General features: G+C 44.4%; 1 protein-coding gene across 50 annotated transcripts in view; it reads right to left on the bottom strand.

Moving 5' to 3' along the window:
* The window catches only part of PPFIBP2 (PPFIA binding protein 2), a 146,187-nt gene that overhangs the window by 9,781 nt on the left and 112,936 nt on the right, over positions 1-23,470 (bottom strand). For 24 of the 50 annotated variants that reach the window (XM_070626189.1, XM_070626186.1, XM_070626193.1 and 21 more), the window contains 12 exons: positions 22,572-22,639; positions 20,886-20,943; positions 19,794-19,835; positions 16,699-16,837; positions 14,908-15,049; positions 14,148-14,276; positions 4,139-4,289; positions 3,751-3,862; positions 3,428-3,516; positions 2,992-3,114; positions 1,643-1,768; positions 762-950 (listed from right to left, as the gene is read on the bottom strand). In XM_070626189.1, coding sequence (XP_070482290.1) covers positions 762-950; positions 1,643-1,768; positions 2,992-3,114; positions 3,428-3,516; positions 3,751-3,862; positions 4,139-4,289; positions 14,148-14,276; positions 14,908-15,049; positions 16,699-16,837; positions 19,794-19,835; positions 20,886-20,943; positions 22,572-22,639 — 1,368 coding nt within the window. Of the gene's footprint in view, positions 1-761; positions 951-1,642; positions 1,769-2,991; positions 3,115-3,427; positions 3,517-3,750; positions 3,863-4,138; positions 4,290-14,147; positions 14,277-14,907; positions 15,050-15,471; positions 15,505-16,698; positions 16,838-19,793; positions 19,836-20,885; positions 20,944-22,571; positions 22,640-23,470 lie in introns of all 50 variants that reach the window. The other 26 variants (XM_070626184.1, XM_070626174.1, XM_070626177.1 and 23 more) reach the window with 3 other exon arrangements.

Below are 23,470 nucleotides of genomic sequence, written 5' to 3'. Positions count from 1 at the left end.
TCAGGAAGCCACACTGGACAGCCCTAGGTGGCCCTTCCTCCTTGCTGTAACTTCACCCAGCACTGTGTCTGCTTGTCTGCCCCAGACACGCTTCCTGTCCTGCTCGCCTGGGGAAGTCTGCATTCTAGCTGGACCTGAGGCATCACCATGCTGCTGAGGACAGGGCCAGTCTGGGCTCCAGAGATTCGTCAGTGGGCCTGCAGTCTGGGAAGGCCAGGGTCTGAGGATGGTGTGGCTCAGGCAGATTGAATGGGCTTTGTGGGATTCAGAGACCCCCAGTGAGTGGTGCTGGTACTTGATGACCTCAGGACCTCTGGACAGCTACAAAGCTACCAGGGCAGCTGGCAAGAGGATCACTGTCTGCGTTGGCAGGACAGCTTTGACAAAGATCCCCCAGGGCAGTGTGGCATGAAGATGGGCCTGATTGAAGAGAAGCAGACTCAAGAATTCATCTGCTTTGTAAGATAAGTCAAGGCAGTATTGGGGTAGAGGACAGACTCCTAGCTGCCTGAGAACAGATGCTTCCTACACATAGTTTCTGTGTAAAGAAACCTGCACTCTCTTAGGCTCAGGAGTGGCAGGGAGCTGGCCTGACAAAGATTAACAGACAATGAGAACAAGGTCCCAAGGAAGAAGCCAAGAGCCTCCTTGTCCAGGCAGCACACCCTGGTTTGGCTCTAGGTATTGGGTCAGCTGCTGCACAACATGAGCGCCAGAAGGGAGGCTTCTGTGACTACCCCAGAAAGGGTATGGCAACTCACCCGGACTTTGGCTGTGGTGGTCAGTGGTGTGTAAGCTGGTGAGGTCATTTTCTCACGCTTTTCCTGTTCAGCCTCAGGACCAATCAGGGCATTGAATTTGGTGGTTAGGTGGCGCCTGAGGAGCGTCTTTTGTGGTGGGATATTGAGAAGCATAGCCAAGGTGTCCCCAGTGAAGCGTGGCTCCAAGATCTAAGAAGAAACCACAGACAAAGCCACTCAGTGGTGACCTCAGATAGCTCCAGGTAGTGACACTGAGAAATGGGCCCCTGTGGGCCCGGGTATCCCTCCAGGGCAGGGCTGAAGCTCGTCCACTTATACTGTGTCCCACTCCTCTCTCTACCTGGCATAGGGTCTGGCTCTGAGGAGACACTAGCACATTTATTGACTGACTACCTCATTTTCACAGACGAGCAGCGAACTGTGACCTGGTGGATAAGGCTGTCTCCCAGGGTCCACTCTGGAGGACATCCAAGCCACCCCTTCCTCATTTCCCTGCTGACTCTGCCACTTGACAGATCTGAGTGACAGTACAGATCCTATCATGACAAGCAGGAAGTTATATTTTGGTGCCCCCCGGCCCCCACTTCCCCAGCCCTCATGTTCCTCTGGCAGCAGGCGGAGCTGCCTTGTTAAGGGTGGATTCTCATGCAACCCCTTTGTCCTGGAATCCTCTGGGTCTGCTGCCAGGGAAGTCCTTTCAGAAGCCATTGTGTGTCCATGAAGTCTGTTAATTCTTAACCACAAATTATCAAAATACTTTGAGACTTCAATTTATGCAAGGGTTTCAGATGAACTATCAGTGTTTTTTCTAGGATTTATGTCTAGCCCTTAAGACATCAGTTTGCACCAAGACAGATGGGCTAGTCCAAAGAGCCACTCACAATGAGACCTCCGTGGACACCACTCCCACGAAGGTTGGGCGCATACTCCGCCAGGTCCACGGATCGCAACCACTCCATCACCCTGTGGTTGGACCACTGCACAACTTCTGAAGGAGAAAGGTTACTCTGTGAGAGGGAGAAGGAGAGTGTAGATGTTAGGTCTAACAGGCCCTACCATGGTTCTCCGTGGAGACAGCCCCTGTGAATAAGCCTGCCCCAGATGCCTCGCCAGATGACCCTCACGTCAAATGACCCAGGCAGCCAGACCAGCTGCCTGAGAGCCTTCCAAGTTTCCAAGGAAAAAGAGCTCTCCAGTGAATCTTACAGGACCCTCTACACTGAGATATCTGATTCCAGAATCCTGTTATTCCCTAATTCTCTGGTTAACTTTGGAACTAATAGTCCCTAAAGGCATATAATCATTCATTCAATGATTCAACAGAACTATAAAGAGGACTATCAATTATGAGCTGAGTGTCTTATAGATAAAAGATCTTCCTGGTGTGGGCAAATATTTTAGGAGGGCATACATTAAGATCCTTGTGCCTAAGTGCCCTCAAGTGGCATCTGGGTCTTGAAAATGCCCAGCACTGTGCCTGATATATAGAAGGCATTCAAAATATATTTGTTGAATAGGGGAAAAAAAGGAGATGGAGGGCAGAGATATGAGATTTTAATCCCTCAGGAAGCTAAATTAATCTTACAGCAGGGTTAGACTTAGTTCCTTAGAATATAGGAGATGAGGTATGACTGATAACCCTTTAGCTTGAGGGCCCACCAAAAACTCCAGAGTTCCTGGAAAATATCAAGGATCCTCCAGGATCTGGGTTGCCATGTTTACCTACACTATTTCTTCTCTAGCAAAACCTGCTCATGGATACCCTGTGCACCTGGCACTGGAGGTTGGTTAATTTTATATCTACCAGTAGGGAGAACTACTCCAAAATGTCTGGCTCCGTATGGGCTCCTCCTTCCTCTCCTCTCCTCTGCCTACTTTGACACCCATCTTTCCATTTCGTCTTTCCCCTCCCTCTCCTTTGCACCATTTCCTCCTCTCCTTTCATCACTATGATGGCATTGAAAGACTCGCTGCTATGACCCTCTGAACCACAGCATGTGTCTGCCAAGGAAGGTGGGGGCTTGGAGGTCTAGTGGCTGTTGTGGGTCATATTGTACAGGGCACAGAGGTGTTTGGGGCACCTGGAAGCACTAGCAAATGAAAGAATCCCAAGCACTGTGGTCTGAAATGCAGCCATTTCATGATGATGTCATCCTTGTTTTCTCACACCCAATCTTACAGGTGTCCTGGCTCAGGGCTACCTGGATGGGTAGTAGTGTGCTGCCCTCACCTCATCAGCTGGCCTCCGGTGCAAGCAGTGGGGGTTGAACTTGTTGACATGGAGCACATGAATGGCACATTTGATGCTGAGATGATGTAGTTGGCTGGTGACTTTTAAAAAGAGTAAATCATTCTGGAAGAGGAAAGTTTTGGTTAATGAACCAGAGTTTCCAAAGTGACAAAAGACCCCTGAGGTTCCTTCCCAGACCAAACACAGACAAGTCTACCACATCTCAGGAAGGTGCACATGGACACACCAACAGCTTTTCTTAGCACAGGGGTTTGTACTCTGCTACTTGGGACCTCTTTATGTGGCAAACGATGCTATTTTAAGACCTTAAAAATATGAGGGAGGTGGTGGAATCAAGTTTAAAGTAACCACTATAGGGACACCTGAGCTGAATGCCCACAGGGACAAGTGAAATATTGAAAGGAGAAATCCTCACCACAGTTAAGTATTGCAGCATTCGTCCATCAACTCTGGATTCATGAAATTGGTCTTTGTACTGGGGTAAGCCAATATCATCGAGCCAACCTACAAAAACAGGAAGAAACAAGTGTGTTAAGATTCATGAGAATGGGAGAATGTGGATGCCAAAAAAAAAGAAGTCATCAAATTATCATTTTGAAGCTCCAGCTGTATTCCCCATAAGGTTTAATAATCCATCTGCCTTTCCCAAGAAGACAGCTGTCTTTGAAGTACTCATTCACAGGGAAACTCTGTCTACCCTGAGGAGCTGCCAGAAACCTAACATATGCCTGTCCTTACGTGTCACCCAAATGTGGTCTAGCAGTGCAGACTTCTCCTCCTGCTTGGTGTTGATGGCTTTCACTGCTAAAACCAGCTTCTTCCTGTGAAGAGGGTGCTTGATTCCTAGCTCCTGAAATTGGAATATGAAGACAGATGTGAAATTTTGGAAATCAATTTGGCCCCCAGAGGATGCCGTGTCTGAGTGTAGACATTCCACCTGGGTGGAGTGTGGCAAGGGACCTCTGCACAGCCCCCAGGGATGAACTTGGAGTGACAGAGGGAGTCTCTTGGGCTCCTCCATCCATTGTGTGTGTTGGGCAGGGGGTGGAGGAGCAGGGGGCCTCACCTCCCCAGGCATTGGTTTGGGGAGAAATGGGAGCTTTCTCACCCAGGGCTCAGCCCTTACCTTTTCCATATCCTGAGGGGTAGCTGTCAGTAAAGTGTGGCCAGAAGTCACCCACTGCCTGGCAAAGATCACGTACTGACCCAGGCCGAAGTCCTCCAGCCATGTGCACACCCGCTCTGTGCTCCACTGGGCGAAGGGGGCATTGGCGTCACTGGGAAGCAGGAGAACAGCATGTCCCTGTTAGTGGGAGGAGCTGAGGCTCGATCTGAACATAACAGATCCTCACAAAAAAGGGAAGTACATTTCAACAAACAACCCCCATCGTGGGATCTTGTTGAGCAAAATTCTGCTACAACACAATCAGTTGAGGTTTGACTCCATTTGACTCTGGAGTTTCCTGTGATAACGCCTGGCCTCAATTTCAAATCTGCAGCTGCTGAGAGCATGGGGCAGCTATATGATCCACATGAGGCTGTGTTTATGTGTGCTGTCAGTCCATGTGCACGTGCACATGTGCCACAAGCCCTGAGTCCTGGCCCATCAGGATGAAGATCCACAACTGAATCATGTTTTCAACAGGATTCAACACCATTTTTAGGAAAACACTTAGAAAATAGGAAAAGGTGTCAGTTCTCTAACATGTAAAAATAAATAAATAAAACCACCAATTAACATCAGCTAATACCTTATTTATTAATGAAACACTAGGGGCATTCACATTAAAGTCAATAAAAAGACAGTATTTTTTACCAGTACTAATAATACTGGTCTGAGAGTTGTAGCCAATATAAGAAGAGATGAAATAACACAAGCAGTATAGCTATTAGAAAGGGAGAAATAAAAGAAAGCCATTCTTTTCAGATGATATGACTGCCAACCTAGGAAACCCAAGAGAACTCAGTAAGGTAGCTACTGATATAATACTCACACACATAATATTTATGACATACACAAATCCACAACTTTCTTTCTTTCCTTTTTTGGTGAGGAAGATTGGCCCTGAGCTAACATCTGTGCCAATCTTCCCCTTTTTGCTTGAGGAAGATTGTCGCTGAGCTAACATCTGTGCCAGTCTTCCTCTGTTTTGCATGTGGGTTGCCACCACAGCATGGTTTGCTGAGCAGTGTCTAGGTCTGCGCCCAGGATCTGAACCTGTGAACCCTGGGCCACTGAAGTGGAGCACATGAACTTAACCACTATATCACCAGGCCGGTCCCACAAATCAATAACTTTCTATATACCATCAATGCAGAGATACTAGCTTTTCTTAAAATAACTTAAAAATCCCACTCATAGCAACCAAAATTATAAAATATCTAGGAGCTGCATTACATTACAAGGACTGTGTGGGTCTTGTGTAACTGTGTGTGGGGATTGGGGGGTGGGGGGTGGTAACTGTAATGCTTAACTGAGTGACATAAAGAAAGACATGAATAAGTGAAGAGCTAGATCACGTTCCTAGACAGGATGACTGGGTATCCCAAAGCCATCAATTCTTAAAGACATCAATTTTTCATTTAAAGTGTGAATATACTGGCACACTTAAAATCCCAATAGAGCCTTTGGGGGGGGAGTGATAAACCAACTTTATATTCATTTTTTAAAATAAACAGGGATTTATGGAATACAGAAGACTATTAGAATACTACTAATATAGAAGATATTTCAAAAGATTCCTTCCAGGAAAGTACCCCTAAAATGCTAGTTAAAAAAAATTTTTTTGAATGCCTAGTTGAGTTGTTCTTTAAGTGAGGAAATTCCTTAACGGGCCAGAATGACAAGAAAGCCTCCTTCTAGAACAGATGCTACAGATGACCTGTACCCTGGAGTAGGTGCTGGTCACTCATTGCCTGGAGTGAGGGTTTTCATGAGCCACGAATAGGTGTAGATACAGGTTTTGTGAGACCTAGAACTTATAAAATTTGGGGAGCCCTCTTTAAGAAAAGTATAAAACTTAAATATAAAATTAGGAACAAAGTGAATATTTAAAATGAAAAAACAAATCACAAAAAATTACAAATTGGATCAAATGGAAAAACATGATGAAATCCAGAAAAATGATATATTTATTAATTAACTCCTAGATATATCTCTAACTAGTTTTTTACCTTCATATTTTGGGTACATACACTTTCATTCTTTTTCATATGTCAACAACACTATAATATTTTCTATGAGAACAGGAGGTTACGTCTTTCTTCTAGCATGATTGATCAATATTTATTTGTTATTATGATAGTTTTTAAAAATTTTTCCATAATTTATAATTGGTATTGTCAAGTGAATTTTTAGAATCATCAAATTTAGGAAAACCTCTATCAAGTGTCTTTTAGATTTGAGCTGTAAAATTACATAGCATTCAAGTTTTCTAGTGCTCTTGGAAAATCTTAAATATTCTCTCAACCGATAACATTTATTTGATGTCCCTGTGGCTGTTGCATATTATGAGTTTCATGTGATGTTTGTTGATGTCAGTCTATTGTGCAAAATCAGCAAGAAATTTTAATCTTTTTTCAAATGTATTCATATGATTCACTCTATATGGACAACAATCTAGGAATCTATTCACTATTTTTGTTTGGAATTTATCTCTTGTTCTTAGTGAATTACTGCTTGTGGTATGATCTGTAATTTTTTTGTTTATATATTTTTTCTTAATGGCAGAATAATTTCTCTTAATTTTGATACTCATTTTCTCACTGTTATTTCATATTCTATTAGATTTATTTCATTCATTTTCTGATTTCTGGGAATTAGGAAAGACAAACATTCTCTCTATCATAGGGATAGTTCAGTTCTGAAAGGGAAATGTATTTTTGAGATCATAATTTGAAAACCTCTGTCCTGTAGACCTTTTCAAAACATCCCAGAGCTCTGATGCTCATCTTCAGCATCTTCCTATCTCCTACTTTGTGAACTACCTTCACCCTCCTAAGCCAGTGCTGTTCTCACAGCATCAGACCCAGCTTCTCCATCGCCTCAGGTTCTCTCTGTGACAGGGTCTCCCATACTCTCAGCCAGGGCCATGGCTGAACACACCATTAAGCAATTTAGAGATGAAAGAGAAGGTACCTTTCATGTACAGCCAAACCACTTGTTTTATTGACATGAACCAAAAGATCTTTCCAAATTTCAGTTAAAATGTGGCAACTGAGATTTATCAAATACACCTTTCCCGTGGTAGAGGGAGAATATATGGTGGATTTATCATTGTATACACTTCATTAGTTAGTGTATTTCTGACAAGGGAAAACTTCTGTTTTGATTAAGCATCCAAGAGAACCAAATCTGCTTAGGATTTTACAGATCTGAAGACTGGAAAGAATTTCCACAGACTAGCTTCTGGTTTGTACATTTCAAATGTTGTTTCTTTTCCACTACCCCATACTGCTGATACTGAGTGCCAGGGGACACGTTCATACTGGGACATGATCTCAGACTTTGCATCTTTGTATCACAATGCTGGGCAAAGTGGCACATTGGGAAATACATGTAATCCTGGAAGCCATTTTTACATAAGACAGCTAGTTAACTAAACCTAAGTAAACTTAACTAAAGATGAAGTGGCTGCAAACCACATACACATATCCTACTAAACCAAAGCTAAATGGATCCCCAACTCAATTTCTTCTTAGCCAGATCCTAAAAATACCATGGCCACTCCAACATCACATGACAGAAGAGAAGGTGTAGACCAAGGGAAAGTTGGAGTAAAGAGTCAGCAGACTTAAGACTGGTTGTGTTACTTAACCAACTCTTATGGGATGCAGTAAAAGTGGTTCTAAGAGGGAAATTCATAGCAATATAGGCCCACCTCAACAAACATGAAAAATCTCAAATAAGTAATCTTAAACTATACCTAAGAGAACGAGAAAAAGAAGAGCAAGCCCAAAGTCAGCGGAAGGAGAAAAATAATAAAAATTAGAGCAGAAATAAATGAAATAGAGACTAAAAAAAGCAGTAGAAAGGATCAATGAAACTAACAGCTGGTTCTTTGAGAAGATAAACAAAATAAACAAACCCTCAGCCAGACTCACTAAGAAAAAAAGAGAGAAGGCTCAAATAAATAAAATTAGAAACAAAGAGGAGAAATTACAACAGATACCACAGAAATAGGATTATAAGAGAATACTTTGAAAAACTATATGCCAACAAATTGGATAACCTAGAAGAAATGGATAAATTCTTAGACTTATACAACCTCCCAAAACTGAATCAAGAAGAAATAGAGAATCTGAATAAACTAATCACAAGGAAAGGGATTGAAACAGTAATCAACAACCTACTAAAAAATACAAGTCCAGGACCAGATGGCTTCTCTGGAGATTTCTATCAAACATTCAAAGAAGATTTAATACCTATCCTTCTCAAACTGTTCCAAAAAATTGAAGAAAGCATAATGCTTCCTAATTCATTCTATGAGGCCAACATCAGCCTGATACCAAAACCAGACAAAGACAATACAAAGAAGGAAAATTACAGACCAGTATCGCTGATGAAAATAATAGATGCAAAAATCCTTAACAAAATATTGGCAAACCAACTACAGCAATGCATTAAAAGGATCATACACCATGATTAAGTGGGATTTATAACAGGGATGCAAGGATGGTTCAACATCAAAAAATCAATCAATGTGATACACCACATTAACAAAATGAGGAATAAAAAATCACATGATCATTTCGATAGTTACAGAGAAAGCATCTGACAAGATCCAACACCCATTTATGATAAAAACTCTGAATAAAATAGGTATAGAAGGAAAGGACCTCAACATAAAATATCTAGGAATAAATGTAACCAAGGACGTGAAAGACCTATACACTGAAAACTATGAGACAGTGAAAGAAATCGAAGAAGACAGAAAAAAACAGAAAGATATTCTATGCACATAGATTCGAAGACTAAACATAGTTAAAATGTCTATACTACCTAAAGCAATCTACAGATTCAATGCAATCCCAATCAGAGTCCCAATGACATTCTTCATGGACATAGAACAAAGAATCCTAAAATTTATATGGAACAACAAAAGACTATGAATAGCCAAAGCAATCCTGTGAAAAAAGAACAAAGCTGGAGGCATCACAATCCCTGACTTCAAAATATACTACAAAGCTATAGCAATCAGAACAGCATGGTACTGGCACAAAAACAGGCACACAGATCAATGGAACAGAATGGAAAGCCCAGAAAGGAAACCACACATCTATGGAGAGCTAATCTTTGACAAAGGAATCAAGAACATACAATGGAAAAGAAAACTCTCTTCAATAAATGGTGTTGGGAAAACTGGATAGCCACATGTAAAAGAAGGAATGTAGACCATTAACTTACACCATATACAAAAATTAACTGAAAATAGATTACAGACTTGAATGTAAGACCTAAAACCATAAAACTCCTAGAAGAAAATATAAGTAGTACATTCTTTGACATCGGTCTTAGTAGCATCTTTTCAAATACCGTGTCTACTCAGACATGGAAAACAAAAGAAAAAACAAACAAATGGGACTACATCAGGCTAAAAAGCTTCTGCAAGGCAAAGGAAACCATGAACAAAATGAAAAGACAACCCACCAACTGGGAGAAAATATCTACAAATCATATATCCAACAAGGAGTTAGTCTCCATAATATATATAAAGAACTCACACAACTGAACAACAACAACAAAAACAACCCAATCAAAAAATGGGCAGAGGATATGAACACACATTTTTTCCAAAGAAGATATATAGATGGCCAACAGGCACATGCACAGATCTTCAACATCACTAATTATTAGGGAAATGCAAATCAAAACTATAATGAGATATCACCTTACACCTGTCAGAATGGCTGTAATTAACAAGACAAAAAATAACAGCTGTTGGAGAGGATGTGGAGAAAAGGGAATGCTCATACACTGCTGGTGGGAATGCAAACTGGTGCAGCCACTATGGAAACAGTATGGAGAGTTCTCAAAAAACTAAAAATAGAAATACCATATGATCCAGCTATCCCACTACTGGGTATTTATCCAAAGAATTTGAAATCAACAATTCAAAGAGATTTATGCACCCCTATGTTCGTTACAGCATTATTCACAGTAGCCAAGATGTGGAAGCAACCCAAGTGCCCTTCTACAGATGAATGGATAAAGAACATGTGGTATATATATATATATAACAATGGAATACTACTCAGCCATAAAAAAGACAAAATTGTCCCATTTGCAGCAACATGGATGGACCTTGAGGGTCTGATGTTAAGTGAAATAAGCAAGACAGGGAAAGACAAATACGGTATGATTTCACTGATATGTGCAAGATAAACAAACACATGGATAAAGAGAACAGATTAGTGGGTACCAGAGGGGAAAGGGCTTGGGGGTGAGCAAGAGAGGTAAAGGGGCACATATGTATGGTAACAGGTAAAAATTAGACTTTGGTGATGAGCACAATGCAGTCTATACAGAAATTAATAAACAATAATGTACACCTGAAATTATGTGATGTTATAAAGCTTTATGACCTCAATAAAATAATTGAAAATAAAGAAACAAAAAATACTTATGAAAAATTTTCAAAACACATGCCTTGTCAATACATTGATTGGACCCTCTCTGGACCCTGGAAGGGGCCCATGCAAGTAAGGGACCTTGCAGCTTAAGCTTCCTTACATTCATGATAAATGTGATGCTGACCATGAATATGGGAGAAAGGCAATAAAAAGGGGCCAGAGGCAGGGAAGCAGTCTGATTGGAGACTCTCAGAAAGCCCCCAAGGGCAATACACTCAGGAGACCAACTCTGACAATCCCTCCAACAAAGATGGGATCCCATCATGTGGCTTCAGTGTCTGCCTGATTTAAAGATTACATCTACTGCTTTTTCTTGAAACAAACAGAACTCCCATTACATATCAAAATAAATCCCCAAATAGATGATTTTAAAAGTTAAAACAGGGCCCTGCCCCATGACGTAGTGTTTAAGTCCAGTGTGCTCTGCTTTGGTGGCCCAGGTTCACAGGTTCGGATCCTGGGTGTGGACCTACACCATTTCTCAAGCCATGCTGTGGTGGCACCCCACATACAAAATAGAGGAAAATGGGCACAGATGTGAGCTCAGGGATAATCTTCCTCAGCAAAAAAAGAGGAAATTTGGCAACAAATGTTAGCTCCGAGTGAATCTTCCTCACCAAAAGCAAAAAAAAGTTTAAAACATTATTTTTTTAAACTCACAGTTCAAAATTGTAGTTTAAAAAGATCATTGAAAACTTGTAAAACAAAATAATGAAAGAAATTACACAGGAAAAGTTGATGAATCTCATTATACATAAATCTAAAAATTCCATATATCAAAGTAAAACTGCAACTTAAAAAATAACTTGTCACAATTATTAGACATGGCTTCATATCTTAATATATAGAGAACATATAGAAACCTTTAAGAAAGACATTAAATAACTAAATAAAAGACATTCATAACTAAATAAAGATGGGCAAAAATGCAGACAATTCACAAAAGAAGAAATAAAATGACAAACATATGTAAACTAAATTAACAATAAAAATGTAGTTTTTGAAGGTCTATAAAACTGAGGAAGTTTAAACAAAGAAAACCTATAAAGACTTAATGCTAAGAACAAGGTTGTGGGTGTAACAGGCACTCGCTGTACAGCAGTGCTGACTGGAATATAAATCAGTAAAACCTTACGTGGGGGAAAAAAGACAATAAAATTCATTTGTCTATAACCTGAGAGTTCGTTCCTACAAAATGTCATTATCAAATGTTAAATTTAAAAAACAACTGTTTCATTGGAAAAAAGAGGATTGGGCCTGGAGACTTTCAATAACAAAGTACTTTTGCTATAGGAATATTGGTGACAATATTTTCTTAAGGCTATATCTGAATATCTATAAATTATAAACACCAGAGGACATTAGCATATAATTATGTCAAATTTCTGCTTAAGAGTATATAAAGGCCTTTCTTTTCCACAAGCAAACTCATTTTGTTACCACAAGCACTGTTGTGATAAACATTACAATCTCCTCAGGACTTCTTCATTTTCATTCCCTTTATCATCCATTGTCATGGGTAACAAAGCACAAAGACGTCTAAACAAAGCAGCCCTGTGGCTGTAACTGCAGTTTTTCCATCTGGCAGAGAAAGTTGCTGACATCGGTTACCCGGTGCCAGAATGACTGGCAGAATGTAAAGGGCTCCCTAACCATGCAGTCCTGCTCTGAGAAAAAAGGCCCAAGGGTCTTAGAAAAGTTCTTCTATACTGACCAATCTTTCCCCTTCAAGAATCAGTCCCAAAGAAGTAGCCAGAATCGGAACAAAAATTAATTATTCAAGCTTTATTTTTTCATTTCGGAAAAATCAGAAACATTAATGTCGAAATTCTGAAAATTGCTAAGTAAATTTGAACATTGCTATCATAGAATATATAGGTCAGCTTTCTTTGGCTCACTTTCTAATGGCTCTGAGTTGGTCTCTGCCTTCTCAGACCTTCTCCTTAGATTCTCTTGCCTCTGAAAGCTGACAGTTACTGAGCAGTTTCATTTGTGCTGAGGAGAATGAACAGTGACTCCTTGATCCCAGGGGAGCAGGTGCAGGTACAGGTCTACACATCCTCACCTTTCTCTGCAAGGTATCTGGAGGATAGATCTGGGGACACCCATCAAAGCACAGACGGATCTAGAAAGGCTGTGTGTGTGTGTGTGTGTGTGTGTACAGGGGAGCACCTGGCAAAGCCTAGAAACCTGAGGGCGGCAGGGTGGGGAAGGGGGGCGTGCATCCACGTGCTCTCTTCCACGGTGCAGGTCTGTGAACAACAGGTGCACCAGGGACACACTCTTCTTCCTTCGTTGGGATCTAGACTGTATTGTTTCTGAGAATTAATATTTGAGTTGTGCAAATCTTGCTCAGCAATTACCTGCACTTGGCACTGGTGTATGGCAATCTCAAAGGGATGAAATTTAAGAGAATGAAACCTTACTTTTCACTGTTTGGTTAGATTTAAAATGTCACAATCCAACCCTGAGGAAGGCCCCCAGAAGCCTGATCTTGGCTGAGTGACTGAGACTTTAGGAGATATTCTGCTGGAGATGATGTATAGGAGGGATTATCCGAAGGGACCAGAGGACATGGAAAGGGAGTTCTCCAAAACACAGAAGTAAAGATTCGCCTTGGGCAGGTCTGAAGGGAGACGCTCTTCTCAGAACAGGGAGATCTAAGGAAAGGGGTTGAAACTAGGAACTGGATGGAGGGTGCCCGTCATGGCAATCTCTGGAAAAGTTTAATTCTTTTATCCTTTTTCATTAGGACATGATGAGACAGTCATGAGAAACTTCCCATTTTCATCCCTTTGCACCCTCTTCAGTCAACACACTTCAGGAAAGTTTGGTACAATGTATTATGAGGTACAACAGTAGGTGCTGCCTGCTCCAGCGACACCTTCTGTGGAGGTCTGTGTTGAGGAGGGCACTGACGCAGAGGCAGGAGAGAGGATGCTCTTTCCCAAATATACCGGAGGAAGGGGAACCTTGAATGGCTGACAGCTGCCCTTGGGGTTACACATGCAGTAGTTCATATAATCTTCATAAGAACTTTTACAACGTACTTGTTTTTGACCCCCTACTCCACAAATGAGGAAACTGGGGCATAGAGAACTAATGTAGCTTGGGTAACTTGGCTTAGGGCTCACTGCTAGGAAGTGGGTGAGACCTTAAGAACAGGTCTGTCGTTCCAGAATCTGTGTTCTCAGTGGCTGCACCAGAGCTTCTCAATCCAGCATGCAAAGGCACTGCTGAGAATGATAGAGATGTGCAGAGCTGCTGAGGTCCTCAGAGAAGGCAGAGGGTCCACCTCCACCCCAGCCACCTCTGATGTAGGGAGCCTCTTGTCTTTTTCTCAGTGTACCTACAAACATGATGGTACCTACTCATGTCAAACGGGAAAGGTTGAGAAGCTCTGCACTAGGGGCTCCTGCTTTCCATCTCTGGATGCTAGTACCCACTCCACCCTGGCCAGGATTTCATATAGATCTTTGTAGATGGACTGGAAGGAGCCTTACCTTTTCTGACCCTTGGAGTCTCTGGTCCTAGAGAGTCGTGGCCCTGCGGTTGCCCGGAGGCCACCTCGTCGAAACTCTGCCATCCCGGGTGCATCAGTGTTGAAATTTCCTGACTGAGTTCTTCGGATTCTGTGTGGAGAGGCATCCATGGAGACTGTCAGGGGACAGTCTGCAAGCACGAAGTCACCGCACCCCCTCCTACACAGGGCTACGCAAGACAGACCTAGAACTCTTGATGGCTCTGCCTCCTAGTGCCTCCCCAGAGGTCAAGGATCATGACCTGAGACAAGCTCCTTGGCCAGATCCAAGCCTCAATTCTAATCCTGCCTCTAGGATTTGGGCTACTCCCCATGGGCATCAAGGTTAAGGCTGATGCCTGGTAGGAGGCCCCAGTCTTCAAAGATTTCTCAAGACACAGACTGACCCCTAAGAAGGAAGAACTTGGTCTCATCCATGTGTCTGTCCTAAAGCACATGTGGTGTAAGCTGCAGAGAATGTGTTCAGGGTCTGAGGGATGGGTGGGATGGATGCCTGGAATGAATGACATGTAAGGCAAGAGGCTATATTTAATAGATGCCTTTCATAGTTCTCCTTCTCTGGGCCCTAAAAAATAACTTGAATTCTTCTCTCTAAACATGACAACTTTGTTTTCACTGCTGTCCCAACATTTAATTGAACAAGGGTTTATACAGACTCTTTGGCCAGTCAAGAAGAAGAGTAATTCCCAGGAATATAATTATGATCATCACCACCAACTTACTTTCCCCAGAATTTCTTGATGCCTTTGGGACTCCGTTTACCATCTGGTGTCAGGGGAGACTGGGGGCCCGACTCAGTACCAGATGACGTGGATGAGAGGTCATTGGCCATGGCAGTGTCGTCCCAACCACTTTCTGTGTCTCCTGAGATTGAAAGAATGTAATGATGTGTGAATGAGAGGAAGGGACATACCCTCTAGAAACCTTCTCCCCGAAGCCTAGGCCATCTTCCAGGGAGAGTTGGGAGGAGTCTGCCCAGCTCTGCCTTTAGGGCAGAACTTTACACCAAGACCTCAGTAGAGGCTCATGCACTGTCCAGGTTCTGGCTCTGAGGAATCAGTGAGCTTAAGGTTTCAAATCTTGGTGAGCTAATGTTTTCGAATTCTAAGGGTTTTGGGTCCCAGTACTGGTAGGTAACTCCAACAAGGAGCTTGCTCTCTTTTCCCCAGGGGAGATGCGGACATGCAGGCAGGAGGGGGACCTGCTGACTGTTTGGGAGGGGAGGGTGTCAGGGTAGGGAAGCAGGGGCTTTCTCACTCTCCACCTCACCTGGAAGGGTACAGTACCTAATACAGGGGCACTGACACTCCGGCCGCGATCTCCAGCCAACCAAGAAGCAGAGAAGCCACATGAAGAAGCAAGAGAGGCCAAAGTCCAGCCCACCAGAGTTATAGGGAGGCAAAGAAATAAACAAAAGAGTCATCGAGCAAGAGAGAAAAACTCAAACAGAAAGAAAAAAAAATCCCACGAGGAAGGATAGAGGGAAAGGTGACTGAGCTCGGCCCACAGGGTCAGCGCAGTGAGGAGGCCTCATGTGAGGGGACCAAATGCTCCTGGTGCCACTTCCTGGCAGGCTGAGGGATCCACATGCAGGGAGAGGGAGGGAGAGTAGCAGGGACTGAATATACTGGGCCACACGCAGCTCTTGTGCGGGTGCTGGGCTCACTTAGATCAGACTAGAATAGTCTGAAGCTGCTGCAAGTGCATAGTCTGAGTGTCACGAGGACATTCTCCATACTCATCCAAGGGCTTATCTGGAGTTCCTGCAGCCAAAGGCAGAACTGGCCAAGGGAAGAAGCCAACACCTGGGCTGGGACAGGGAAGAGCCAGGGATGAGAAGTCAGGGGTAGGAAGAGCTTTGCCTGGACCAGAACATTCCTTCCTGGGCCACACTGGTCTGCTGCTGTTCAGAAAAGATAGCCTATGATACATGAAAAGCAGCAAAACCCTCCATGGTTTCAGGTCCTAAACACCAAAAGGATCCCTGTGGACTGACATCCTTGCCCACTGGCCACTGCCTCCATTTCTCTAAGGAAATGCTCTCCCTTGGAAGAGTGCATAATATCATCCTACTGGTAATAGGGAGGCTGCAGAGAGGAAAGCAGAGACAGGAGAGAGAGGATCAGGACGACAGAGGAAGGAAGAATGAGGGACAGGAAGCAGGGAACAGGGTGTCTAAAGAGGAGAGAAAAGAGGAATGATGGGAAGACAGGAAGGGGTCAAGAAAGGAGAAATTGAAAAAGAAGGAAAAATAGAGTGGACTACTTGCAGCTGGAAAAAAACGAGGGTGGCCACACACCCTAGTTTGCTGGGGCTCTAAAGCGTTTACTGAAGGAAACAGAGCACCAGTCAGTGAGCCATCAACTCTGAAAGCAGGACGACTTGTCCCATCTACCCCACCCCCACCATTCTCTGATTGTGGGCTCAGTGGTGGGCACAGGGATCTTGTGCAATAATTGGAAATGCTAAGGCTGCTGCTCCGGGGCTGCCAGCGTAGGGGCCTGGACACTCACTCAGCTTCAGCAGGCTGCTCCCTGCCGGGTCAGGCTGGGAGGCAGTGGAAGTAGATTTGGCAGCCTCTCCATTGGGCGTGGCTCCTGAAAGCTTCCCAGGTAATGTGGGGTATTTGTGCTCTACCAGGAAAGGACTGTCCTATGGGAAGAGGAGAGAGAGAGAGATGCTGAATTAGCCGTCAGTCTCAGACCCATCCCAGTTAGGAAATCTTTGGATGCAGGAACCACTCCCTGTTCTCCAAGAGCCATTTTTCACTCAGGCCGACTCAAAGACCCCTCAAAGATCATTTAGTCTAGGACAGGAAAGGGGACCAGAGTTCCGAGAAAGGAAGAAACTTCCCCAAGGCCACACGGTGAGATAGGGACAGAGTCAAGCCTAAATCCAGAGCTGCCTGCAACTAGCCCTAAGCAGGAAGTGAGGCGTCTTGCAAAGGAAGACACTGCCATTTAGCCTGCTGCTCAGAAGCCCAATGAACTGACAGCCATGAACTACCCTTTGAGTTCTTTGAATATATAAATCAGAATTCTAATCAAACTATACCTATTGCTTCATTACATATTTATATTATATAATATTATACATTATATATTAATTTTATTTATGGATTATGATAATAGTTATTTTGAAAAATATCAGGTTAAGGCAAATTCAGAAGACATGCGCACTCTTGGGGAGATGACAACAGGAAACAGGCCAGAGAGCTACATGCTCACACAGAGGTCCCTTAGGAACTTGGGATCAGAGTTTGCATGCGGTTCAGCCCCAGTGCAAGGGGCCCTGTGCTCAGACCCTGGACGTGAAAGGGTCCCAAAGAAAGAAGTCGATGTAAAGGGGAAGAGGAACTGCACTTACTCGGTCAAGAAGGATATAATGGCCCCTCAACCCCAGTGGAATGCATTTGAGTGAAAATAAGAGAGAAATTGAAGTAGCATTACCGAGGGAATCAACTGCGGATCACTTGATTGGACCCAGAGGAAAAGTAACACGAAAGACAAAACCAATTTCAAAACTGACAAGTCAAAAAAGTCATAGGAGGTTTCAGTGACTGAGGTATCTTTTGAAGTCTCATTTAGTAAAGAGCCCAGTGCCCAATAAATTTCTGAATTCAGTTTGTTTATAAATGCCTGTCCTAGAAATTGTTTGAAATCCAACTCATTCGCTGAACACGGAGTACTAACCCCCTCTTAATAAGCTCAGAAAGGAGAGACATGGGAAAAGTAGACTAAATTCTCAAGGAATTCTGAAAAAACTGGCTAGTGAAGTAGAAATAATCAGATCCTTGAGAGATGGAGACTACACAGTTTTTAAGTTCATGATGACTCATGAGGTCAAGATTGGACCTGATCAGACATGTGGCTAAGAATTCCAAATGCTAGTCCATGCACCAGCTGCTTCATAATCACCTGGGACACTTACAAAAACCATATAAATTCCCAGGTTCCACCTGATCCCACAAATCAGCCCCCCTGGGAGTCTGTATTTTTATCAAGCATTTCAGATTACTCTGATGCACAGTCAGACCCAGGAATCACTGACTGTAGGGAAGGCAGCATTCAAAAAGCTAGAGAACTGAAGGGCATGACTCCACATTCGATGTTATACAGGAAGTACGGCAGAGAGGAAGGGCTCTCAAAAACAGATTTCCGGTTGAGTCATCCCACATGCCCACCTAAGACAGGGCAGAGACCACCAAGGCCACCGAAGTGGGCTGCCCTGGAAGCTCGCTGAGGAGCTGAGATGTAAACAGGGCAGTACCTAATCCAAGGATGGGCTTCAAAAGGTGGCCCAGACCTGTAAGAAAGACAGAACAGAAAAACAGAAGGAACTGAGGGCAACAGAAAGGGCTCTTCACTCTGTTCAGCCCAGAAGAAAAGCTGGAAAGGAAGGACTCACTGCCGGAGAAGGTCGTGCAATGTCAGGATGTGACACAGAGGAATCAGAAATGCTTGGATCCAGGTCTGCTTCTGCTTCCCCAAGAAGAATAAGCCTGGTTATAGGGAAATGGAAACCCCAGCCAGAGAGCAGCATGTAACTGATGACCCAGCTGTCCTAACTTAGCACAGAGAGAGTCAGCACAACAGAGTAGGAACAGCACAGGCTTTGCATCAGACGGATTGAGGCAAAACTCTTTCTCTTTAGCCTCTCAGAACCTCTGTATTATTGTTTCTAAATAGGGAACAACAATTCCTGCCTCAGGCCTAACACACGAGGACAGCACATAAATAGAGGCACAAAAAATATCCTGTGCCCAGGGCCTGGAGTGACAGCAATGACTACAAGAGCAGTCCCCAGATGAAAGAAGGCACAGGTCAGACCCCATCTAGAATGTCACATTCAAGTGTGGTCCAGGGCACAAGTTAGAGGAGACATTGAGAAACCAGTGCTGATCCTAAGGACCCTGGATAGAAACTGTAAAGGCTTGTGATCTGTGCACATGAGAAGAGGATGTTTAACTCAGAGAGGGCCAGAGAGACTTAAATTCTAGAGCTGGGAGGAGCAGGGCAGACTGACTTATTGCATGGGCTCCCGAGGGAGAGCCAGGATCAGCAGATGTACATTTTAGGGAAGTCCAGAGACGTATCGAATAGACAGAGCTGGAAAAGAATACAGGGGGGATCTTACAATGGAACGAGCTCTCAGGCCCACAAAGCAAGGGCCGGACACCAACGTTAGGGATGCTGCAGAAAGATTCTTGCACCTGTGGCTGAGTGCACTCCCGTGTTTTTTAAACACAACACATCAGCACAGAAAGGATGAGAGCTGTCATATTCCTCTAATTGTATGCTGAGATCATAATATCCCCCTTCCCAGCAATCAGATCTACACTGCCTTGTTAAAGATGAATTTCTCTGAGCCTATAAAATGGAGGAGATAAGAATAAATCCTACCCCACAGATAATGGAGGTGAAAGCACATTACACAGCTGGGTGCACATGTGAAGAAAATGGGAGAAGAAGTTTTGTCTTTCCTCTTGCTGTCTTACCCCCTACAGTTAACGTATTTTAAAGGTACAAAAGCTGTAACTCATCAAATGAAAACACTCTAGCAAACAATGTAACCACAAATACGTGACAGGGACATGCAGGTAATATACCTTGGGTTCTACCACTGGGGAGAGTTGGTTCCCATCGACAGACTGTGGAATGGCAAGAAGGATGTCAATTATGTGGAGAGAAAGAGACCTGTGTTAGTCACAAACAACAACTCAGGACCCCCTGCCTGCTTAAATCTACAAGGCTCATCCCCTCCCTCCCCATGTTTATGCCAGGGAACCAATATCCATGAAGGAAACACAGCCCACATCATGGACGGATGCCCAGGGCAGCTGCCAGCAGTCTAATGGGGGGAGCAAGAGGCACGTGACGATGGGAGCAAAGCCACTGAATGGGCCCGTGGCTCTGCCGGCTCCAGCCTTTATGGTGTTCCATTGTATCACGAGGGCTGGTGCACTGCTAGAGACCAGAGACTGTGCCGCAGGTCTCAGTGAAGGGGCTCTGTCAGGGCGGGACTCCTTGGTCTCCAACGACCTCACTCAAGACCCTGCGACCCTCCCTCCAGCACAGGGGTATTGACTGCTCTTGTAGTCATTACTGTCACTCCAGGCCCTGGGCACAGGATATTTTTTGTGCCTCTATTTATGTGCTGTCCTCGTGTGTTAGGCCTGAGGCAGCCATTGATCAATGGCTACCCCCTATAAGTGGCGACAAAGCCCTCCTCATATCTTTCTAGACTCTCAAAAAAGCTTCCTCTCTCCATCCTGTAAATCATTCCATAACTCGCTCCTGTGATCATCTCCTGTATCCACATTACTTCCTCATTCAAAATCTCTGCAAGGCTTCCCAGTGCTCTGGGGATACAGGGCCGGTATTCAAGACCCTCTCAGGCTTGAACTGATTTCTGGCTCTGAACTTACCTCTTCCTGCTCCCCACCACTTCCCAAATCTGCCTGTGCCTGCCTCACCATCTTCTCTTGCCAGCTCCAGGCAGCATTTCCTGACTTGCCCTGCTCTGGGATGCCTTGGGCTGCACCTGACTGGTTTTCTCAAAATCTTCATGTAATTCCTGCCTCCCCATCAACTTTATAAAACCCTCTACAAAGTAGGGAGCAGGACCTCTCCTGTATATCCCAGCACTGCTGGGCACAAAGAAGTAACTCGGTAATCTTTACGGATAGACATGGGCTGACCTTATCCACAGATTCACTTCTCAGGTCTTCTAGACTACAAGAGAGTTTTTTCTGAGCCCTGGAAAAACACAAAAGAAAGTGAAGAAACAGTTACTAGAGAAGGAGGTATATGGTATCTATCGTTCATGCAGAGTTTATTCCAAATGTTTAACCAGGAGTCTCTTAAGTGGGCTTAGGGTCAAGGTCAGGAAAAAAACCACACTCTCCTCATAACTGTTACACATGAGATGAGGCTGGCCCATCTTGGGGGAATAGTCTGGTCTGACAATGTGTTGGCGAGGGCATGAGAGCATCGCTTAATTCCAAATCAGAAGTCCTTGGCATTCCTTGAAAATCTAGAATACACTCAATTCGAGCCTCAGTGGGAGCTGACTGTTGTGTGGTCGTAAAAGAAGACTCGCAGTCAAAAGAGAGGAAAGGTGCCAACACTGCCTTGTCTGTGAGCCTAAGAGTAATCCAGGGAGGAGGGAGCTGCGCCACCTCAGAGTGGAGATGAGCACATCAGCCTCCACAGCTCCAAAGCATCACCTGCGAGGATTCTCCAACCCTCTGCTCTGGCTCTGTACGCCCTGACTAATCTGCTCAGAGGGATTTACTTTCTCATGGGCTGTTTTGCAGAGAAGGGCACCAATTAGATAGAGAACAGGCAATATCACCAGTGGTCACAAGGGTTACCTTGCGATAAGTCTCCTTGGCAGTGATATTTCTCAGTTTATACGACTAAATCAGTATCTGGTAGTACATTAGTCTCTTGTGAGTCTGGTCAGTATGAGTTACTCAATGCTGACTTCCTCCTGAGTGAACGCATAAACCAAATTTCTTATTCTACAAAATTAACTGGGCAAGTGTTCTCTTGTACACTACCATACTTCTCTAGGGCTAAAGGCTCAGGGGAACAATGGCTCTCTGGAAAGTGGGGTTCTGAGAGTGTAGGAGCTCTAGAGACTCAGCACTATTCTGGGGAAGCTTCCATCATGCTTATGACCATCTTTTTCAGACACCTTGGCTGAAAGGCAGCCTGTTCCTGGCGGTGGGGCCTCCATATCTCCATTACAGGGGGCCTACCTTGGAAATGAGTTTGAAAATGCTGACATAGGGAACTAGAAATAGGTTCATTTTAGAGGGAACCAGTGGCAGCCAAATGACTCCATAGGCCGGCCCATTATAAGTTCATTGCCATGTGAAGCCTCCCCAACACAAATGGACCAACTTCCCTGTAGGAGAGATGACTCCCCTTAGATGGCCTGGATTGTCACAGGGCTAGAATCACCCTGAGACCAGGAAGCCTCCTTCCAGAGAGGCTGAGAGAAACAAGAGACACACGGCACAGGATGCTCTCAGCTCCAAGGAGCCACTGGAGGGCACAGACATGTTGCAGCCACCTCTACTTTGAGGCTGCAACCTCTGGCTAGATCTCTTCTCAGTGACTATGACCCAGACCCTCAGCCTGGGTCCCTGGAAGGGACTCTGCGGCCAGGGGAGGTAGGCATGGTTCATGAGTGCTCCATGGTTTGGGCCCCACTGTGGCCACTGCCGGGGCCTGGAGTGATGCCCTGACAATGGAAGGGTGGGTGTGCCCAGGACATGGTGGCCGTGCTCACCATGCACGGCCAGTCCCTGCCATGTCAGGACCCCGAGAGGAGCCTGAGGGCACAGTGGCTCCAGGGAAATGCTCGGGCCTCCTACCTGGTTTCCAGTGATTTCTGCGGTAGTGGAGGTGGCCCCACTGTGGGAGAACTACATCTCGGAGGCATCTGCACCAGAAACAAAGGAGTCACTGTAGAAGACGGTTACTGTGTGGAGACCCCCCACATCCTTTCCCCTTCTTTGGACGATTCCTCTTGAGGAGTTACATTTCTGCCCCTGGGTACAGTCATGGTGGCTATGTCAATAAAGGTGGTTTGCTCTTTCAAGATGCCAAGGAGGTGGGCATAGTGAACAACGTGGGCCAACCTGTCTCTCCTTCTTGGGCCTATGTTCACATCCTGGAAGTAGAGCCCTGAGACCGGAGTCCCTGGGGCTCTGGCCGCCCCTACCCTTTCTGAGCTTGGTTCTTCAGCTTGCCTTTCATTCAGTGAGCAACTGCACACCCTTTCAAAAACCTTCTTTTTTAGCGTAGGTTAGCCAGAGTAGTTTGCAATGAGCAACACTGTGATCGACATAGTCACTCAACAAACAGGAGCAAAATCTACTGCCTGCCAGATTCTGTGCTAGGTCTGGAGCAAGCACTTCCCACACCAGGAAGGCAGATAAATTAATTACGATAAAAGATCAATGTAACATGTGCTATGGCACTGATACCGAGAACATAATATGGGGATACAGGGGAGAGAGAATACTTCTCATTGGTGGGAAGGTTAGGAAGGCTTCAGAGGGGAGAGCACTCGAGCTGAATCTTGAGGAATGAGAAGGGCTTGGCAAAAAGGCAAGAAAGGCAAGAGCATTACAGGCGGAGTGAACACGAGCTAATGGTGGTATATAAGGACACAGTTTGGTGTCTTCAGCGTTGCACTAACTGCAAAGACCACCTCTTTTCTCTAGAGCCCAGTACCTTTTTGGGCCACTACAGGAAGAACCCTGGCATT

Source organism: Equus przewalskii, chromosome 6 (genome assembly GCF_037783145.1).
Source record: "Equus przewalskii isolate Varuska chromosome 6, EquPr2, whole genome shotgun sequence".
NCBI lineage: Eukaryota > Metazoa > Chordata > Mammalia > Perissodactyla > Equidae > Equus > Equus przewalskii.
The sequence above is the reverse complement of the archived record's forward strand: the minus strand, read 5'-3'. Positions and strand labels throughout refer to the sequence as shown.